The sequence below is a fragment of the Rhinopithecus roxellana genome, chromosome 1 (genome assembly GCF_007565055.1).
Source record: "Rhinopithecus roxellana isolate Shanxi Qingling chromosome 1, ASM756505v1, whole genome shotgun sequence".
NCBI classification, from domain to species: Eukaryota; Metazoa; Chordata; class Mammalia; order Primates; family Cercopithecidae; genus Rhinopithecus; species Rhinopithecus roxellana.
The window spans coordinates 125746585-125753044 of record NC_044549.1 but is presented as its reverse complement, the minus strand read 5'-3'; the positions used below and the strand labels follow the sequence as shown (position 1 = coordinate 125753044).

The following is a 6460-nucleotide window of genomic DNA, read 5'->3' as shown; positions in this document are numbered from 1 at the left end:
AGACCTTCATCATCTCATTCCTGGATGACCATCACGCTGTTCTGTGTGGTCTCCTTGCCTCAGCTCTCAAGTCCTTCCCTGCCCAGTTGGGCCTCCTCCCCTCTGTGCAAGTTTGTCTCCAATCACCCCCTTACCTGAACCCCAAGCTCCATACAAACCAGTCTACCCAAAGACCCCTTCCCCTGCTCCTCTCTCCTCATCCGAATCCTACCAGTTCTCCAAGAGCTGGCCCAGCATTCTCCCCAAGCCTTTTGCAGAGCCCCAGCCTTCAGCGATTTTGCCGTCCCAAAAATTCCCGAAACGCTTTTGAAGAATCTACTGGTTTGCAATTGATCAGAGCCCCCATGTTTGCTGTGGAATCATCATAGCTCCCCCTTGTCTTCTAATCCAGCTTTCAACATGTCAGCCCATGTTCACCAACTAGAAAGTAAGGTCTGGAAATCACCATAGAGCAAGCCAGCTCTGCCTCCATTTTAGAGGAAGAAGACACATTATTTAGAGGTAAGTCACAATGGATCCCGGAATAACAAAAGATGCAAATATGGGGGTTCCTATAGTGACTTCAACATGACTTCTTTTCTCAGGGCTCATAGGATTGGAGTGTAAACTGAGGCATTTTTTCTCTTTTTTATTTGTTTGGCAGGGGATGTGTTGGAAATAGAGACTCTTCTTCAGCCCAGCTTGTCAGTGGAAAGCAAAGTTTAGAACCCACACAGTACCTATGTTGCTAATTTCTTTTTTTTTTTTTTGAGGCAGGGTCTCGCTCTGTCGCCCAGACTGGAGTGCAGTGGCGCGATCTCGGCTCACTTCAACCTCCGCCTTCTGAGTTCAAGCAATTCCCTGCCTCAGCCTCCCGAGTAGCTGGGATTACAGGTGCTCACCACCATGTCCGGCTAATTTTTGTATTTTTAGTAGAGACGAGGTTTCACCATTTTGGCCAGGCTGGTCTTGAACTCCTGACCTCGTGATCCACCAGCCTCGGCCTCCCATACTACTGGGATTACAGGTATGAGCCACCACACCCAGCCTATGCTGCTACTTTCTATCATGCCGGTAAGGCCAAGAACAGAATTAAGACCTCACTGTTCTCCCTCAACATACTTAGGGCTCTTTTATTGTTCAGCTATGTTCCCTCCTTCCCCCGTTTCCTATCCCAAAAGGACATCAGAATTCTCCTGGTTCCCTGCTGTGAATAATGAGAGGGAGGAACACTGGTTCTTCACATGCTGCGCAGATCTCACCTCCCCTGTAATCTCCCTTGAGTCCCCAGCAGGGTTCCCCTTCCTTTCATTGTCCTTGCCACTGGCTTGAACTTGTCATTTTGATCTGTCATAGGATGAGGAGCAGGACAGATCAAACTTGGTCTATGGGGCCTAAGGGAAAAAACTGGGAACAAAGGGTAAAAGATAGAGGGAGAAGACTGCAGCTCAAAGCTGCACGTCAATGAACAGGCTGTCTCCTGATGTGAGCAGAAGCTGAACAGTGGTTGCCTGGGAGAAGATTCGGTCATCAGGGGCTAAGTAGAAAGAGGTGACCACCATTGTCTACCAGATGGTAAGGTCGAGGGCAGGCACCCTGTCTGGGGTGTCCCTATAATCCCTAGCCCTAAGACTGAGCCTTGTTCACTGCTGGTGTCTGAGGTCTGCCCACTGCATTGGAAGGAATTTGTCCTCTCAGACCCTGAGATACCTACTGAGAGGTGACCATGGCCTGAGAGGCCTGAAGATTATACAGTCCCTGCTCCACCTGACATTTCAGACCTGCATGATACATGTAAAATTGATGGCTCAGACGAAGAGGCAGAACAACCAAGCCTGATGGCCAAGGAAAGAGGAGATTTAAACTGAGTTTGAAGGACTCTGTTTTTTCTCCTTTTTCACCCCCATCCACAGTAATGAGTCAGGAAAATTCTGGTGTTGGAAAAAGAGTTGAGGAGGTAACATAGAAGGACAGATCAATGGTCCGGAGTGAGACAGGGAGGAGACAGGGAGCTTAGTACATCTTGACCTTGTGGCTCTGGGGAAGGTGGCACGTGTAAGCTGTAAATTCTAATCTCTGCTCTGACTACGGCCACTGTATTAAAGAGAAAATTTCTCTTGACCCCTGCCAAGAAAACCAAAACCCAAATAATTTCTCTTGCCTCAATTTACCCCCCGTCACATGAGACCTAAGAGAACATACAGGTCAGAGCTGCTTGGGAACCCCAAAAGTGGAATCTATTAGCTGCTCTGAGTCTTGATCCCTTTTATCCCCGGATACTGAGTGCCCATGAATGCCCAGAATCTGAAGCAGTCCCATTCTTTCAGGAGGGAGGTCTTTAAGAGTCTCATTGACTGATGTAGTGTGGTTAAGGTGCTGTCAGGAAGCAGGGAGATGGATAAGTTGGCTCTTAAGGCCTCTTCCAGCCTAAGCCTACCCTTCCTTGTTCCCTCCTCCCCCTACACCCACCAGCTTCTTGGGGACTAGCAAGGAGAGAGCAGGCAGGCCGCCCAGCTAGGAGTAATTGAAAGGAGCAGATGAGAGGGGAATGTGTCCTCCCCCAATGCCCCTGCCCCACAGGGGCTGCTGAGAAATGAAAACTAATCAAATTACACCCGACGGCCTCCCGACCCGTGCACAGGAGCCCGCCTGGGCCAGGGACAGGCTGGCTGGGTGGGGTGGGGGCCATGGGGGAGAGAGAAGGGGAATCACATCTAATCCACTGTAAACGTCTTGATGTGCAGCAACAGCTTAGAGGGGGCTCAGGTTTCTGTGGCGTTGGCTATATTTATCTCTGGTTCCATGCCAGCGGGGAGGGTTTAAATGGCACCCAGCAGTTGGCGTGAGGGGCTGCAGGAGCTTGGGGTCTGGTGGCAGGAACAAGCCTTTTCCGACCCCATGGAGCTGTATGAGACATCCCCCTACTTCTACCAGGAACCCCGCTTCTATGACGGGGAAAACTACCTGCCTGTCCACCTCCAGGGCTTTGAGCCACCAGGCTATGAGCGGACGGAGCTCACCCTGAGCCCCGAGGCCCCAGGGCCCCTCGAAGACAAGGGGCTGGGCACCCCCGAGCACTGTCCAGGCCAGTGCCTGCCGTGGGCGTGTAAGGTGTGTAAGAGGAAGTCGGTGTCCGTGGACCGGCGGCGGGCAGCCACACTGAGGGAGAAGCGCAGGCTCAAGAAGGTGAATGAGGCCTTCGAGGCCCTGAAGAGGAGCACCCTGCTCAACCCCAACCAGCGGCTGCCCAAGGTGGAGATCCTGCGCAGCGCCATCCAATACATCGAGCGCCTCCAGGCCCTGCTCAGCTCCCTCAACCAGGAGGAGCGTGACCTCCGCTACCGGGGCGGGGGCGGGCCCCAGCCAGGGGTAAGTGGCCATCCCATCCCCCTGCCCCAGGGGGAGGGGGCCAGAGGGAGGCACCTGGACAGCCTCAAGACCCCAAGAGGGGCTCAGAGGGTTGGAGCAGGTGCCAGACAGGATCGAGGAGCTTCAGGAGCCCTTCCCTGGTCAGAGCTGGGCTATCCAGCTGACCCCCTGTGTCCTGTGTTCTTTCCAGACGAGATAGAGGCAGTGGGGAGGAAGTACAGAACGGGTGGGGGTGGGGAACAGGACTGAAGAAAGGATCAGGAGCAAGGCCACAGTCAGCCCAAGTGAGGGTGAGGATTAATCCCAGCGCCTGAGTCAGAGCCTAAAAGGCCAGGCCAAGTTCACCAGAGAAGGCTGCTTTGCCCCCTGCCCCACCCCCATTCTGGGTGTGGCTGAGCAGAGAGAAAACCCACTCAGTCTCATTGGAACTCCAGCAGGCCTGCACAGAGTGACCTTCACTGGGCCAGAAAATCTGTCTCCATCACCCTTATTGCCAGAGTCAGGAGAACCAGGGACCTTTAACCTGGGGTCCTGTGAGGGCAGAACCACCACTCAGGATGGAAGCCAAGAAGGCCTGGAAGCAAGAAGGCCTGGAAGCAGGGGCTCTGAGGCGTGAGAGGAGCTAGTTACTAAGATTCTGGGGTTGAGGATGGCTTGGGCTGGAAGGCCACAGCCTGTGGCCCACCCTCCAACCCCACCACAGGTGCTTCTGCCCACTGGGACTAGGCAGAGAGACACATCAAAGAATGGCTGTGCCCCAACCTTGGGCCTTCGCCCTGTCTTGCAGGTGCCCAGCGAATGCAGCTCTCACAGTGCCTCCTGCAGTCCAGAGTGGGGCAGCACACTGGAGTTCGGCGCCAACCCCGGGGGTAAGTGAGGCCTGACCCTGGTAACCTTGACTCCAATCCCTCAGTCCCTCCCTGGGCGAGGTTCTTCCCTCTTACCTTATTCCTTGCTCCAGTCCTCTTCCCTTGGGTCTCTCCAGGGACCTGCTGACTCCAGGACCTAAAGGGTGGGCTGGGAAGTTCTGTGTAGCCCTGCAGTCTTGACCAGCAAAGGAGTGATAGTGGCTCCTGCAGCTCCCCAGCTGATGCCTGGTGGTTGACCTTCTCCACAGAGAGGACAATGTCCCTGCCCCAGTGGTCCCTGCGAAGTGCTGAGTCAGTGCTGCAAAACCGGGCCGAGCAAAGGGCAGGTCCAGTCTCTGGGGAGCTCCATCCTGCTCCAATTTGAGTGACTGCTTCCAAACCCTACCTCACTAGGGGAGTTCAGAGAAGAGGCGCATACACACGCATACACACATACACACACACACACACACACACACACACACACACACACACACAGCATGGGGAAAGGTAGGGACTAGGGAGTAGAACTCCGGAGATTTATCCCCCATCTGTCCTGGAAAACCTGTGTCACCCCAAGGGTCCCATCCTCTATTCTGGGCCTCAAGAACCCCCACTCCTCACCCAGGTACCACCTTCCCACCTCCCCTTACAGATCATCTGCTCACGGCTGACCCTACAGATGCCCACAACCTGCACTCCCTCACCTCCATCGTGGACAGCATCACAGTGGAAGATGTGTCTGTGGCCTTCCCAGATGAAACCATGCCCAACTGAGATTGTCTGCCAAGCCAGGCATCCTTGCGAGCCCCCCAAGCTGACCACAGATGCCACTGCTTCTGTAGCAGAGGCCTCCTAAGCCAGGCTGCCCTGATGCTAGGAAGCCAGCTCTGGGGTGCCATAGGCCAGACTATCCCCTTCCTCATCCGTTTAAGGTTAACCCACCCCCCAGCAAGGTACTGGATGCCCTCATTCAGCTGCCTCCTTAGAGGAGAGGGCATCCCTTTTCCAGGAAGGTAAAGCAGGGGACCAGAGTGCCCCCTCGTGTATGCCCCAGTTCAGGGGGCAAACTCAGGAGTTTCCTTTTTATCATAACATGGCCTCTAATTCCACCCCCTAAGTGAAACGGTTTGAGAGACACAGACAGTGTCCTGACCTGGACAAGCTGTGCACGTCTCCTGTTCTGGTCTCTTCCCGATGCCAGTGGCTGGGCTGGGCCTGCCCTGAATTGAGAGAAAAGAAGGGGAGAGAAACAATCCTCTGTTCCCAAGTCCCTGGGGGGCCAAACTTTTGCAGTGAATATTGGGAACCTTCCAGTGGTTTTATGTTTTGTTTTGTTTTGTGTGTTGTTTGTAAAGCTGCCATCTGACCAAGGTCTCCTGTGCTGAAGTTGCCGGGGACAGGCAGGGAAAGGGGGTTGAGGGCTCTTGGGGGTGATTTCTTTTGTTAACTAAGCATTGTGTGGTTTTGCCATTGTTTTGTATTTTTTTTTTTTTTTTTTTTTTTTTTGCTAACTTATTTGGATTTCCTTTTTTAAAAAATGAATAAAGACTGGTTGCCAGAAGAGTGTCGGTGATGATGCAGAGGGAGGGAAATGAGTGACAGCCCTGCCCCCTCCCACTGAGCAGTCCAGACACACCCTAGTGGGCGGGGCTCCACAGCGCTGAGGGCCTCATCTTGCTGGTGGTCACTAGGCACTGGGGACCCCTGCTCTTTTCACCATGACGAAGGAAGTCGAGCATGTCTAGACCTCAGTCTAGGTGGAGACCGGATTCCACAGACATCCTTGTGGGACACGGAGGACAACTGGCTATGACTATACTTCACAGCCATTGCTCACAGGCGGCTGTGCTCTGCGTCATGTCCCAACAGGTCCTCCGGTTTCAGTTAACTAAGCAACTCGTAAGCCCAGTGCTCAGCCCACAGCCAGGGTGCAGAGCTAGAAGTTGTGGTTTCCCTTCCCTAGTCCCCACCTCTGCCCTGGTGTCACAAGACCAGGAGCCCTGTAGAGAAGTGGGAGGTGAGGAAGGCAGTGGGGTCAGACACTGTCATTTCCTTGCTGGCCAAATAGCATGGCCCCTCCCCATTCTCCTCCATTCCCTCCAGGCAGAAGGGGATTGTGGTTCCTGCTTGCAGCTCCCAGCATAAAGGAGATTCAGGTTTAGCTCGGGGAGGGTAAAGGGGTCCACAAAGAACAATCGAAGAGAAGCTGGGTTCTCTTCATTTCGGGTGCTATTTTTCAAATATTAGCTTCCTGAGGGTAG

At 53.8% G+C, this 6460-nt stretch overlaps 1 protein-coding gene and 1 long non-coding RNA gene across 2 annotated transcripts; one reads left to right on the top strand and one right to left on the bottom strand.

Annotated features, from left to right (window-relative positions):
• Positions 1-437: 437 nt before the first annotated feature.
• LOC115897494 lies at positions 438-5088 on the bottom strand. The gene is made up of 3 exons (XR_004057291.1): positions 4904-5088; positions 4293-4494; positions 438-2355 (listed from the first exon to the last, which is right to left on the bottom strand). It is a non-coding gene; the product is annotated as an uncharacterized LOC115897494 (long non-coding RNA).
• On the top strand, positions 2807-5760 carry MYOG (myogenin). Its single transcript, XM_010378820.2, has 3 exons — positions 2807-3348; positions 4136-4217; positions 4852-5760. The coding sequence occupies exons 1-3, from the start codon at positions 2878-2880 to the stop codon at positions 4971-4973; spliced, it is 675 nt and encodes a 224-aa protein (XP_010377122.1). The 5' UTR covers positions 2807-2877; the 3' UTR covers positions 4974-5760.
• Positions 5761-6460: the final 700 nt, after the last annotated feature.

Bases quoted from the DNA above. Each gene is read 5' to 3' on its own strand.
- MYOG (XM_010378820.2), top strand. From the start codon at position 2,878: ATGGAGCTGTATGAGACATCCCCCTACTTCTACCAGGAACCCCGCTTC. The intron at 3,349-4,135 runs GTAAGTGGCCAT...CCTGTCTTGCAG, and splicing joins GGGGCGGGCCCCAGCCAGGG to GTGCCCAGCGAATGCAGCTC. The intron at 4,218-4,851 runs GTAAGTGAGGCC...CTCCCCTTACAG, and splicing joins GTTCGGCGCCAACCCCGGGG to ATCATCTGCTCACGGCTGAC.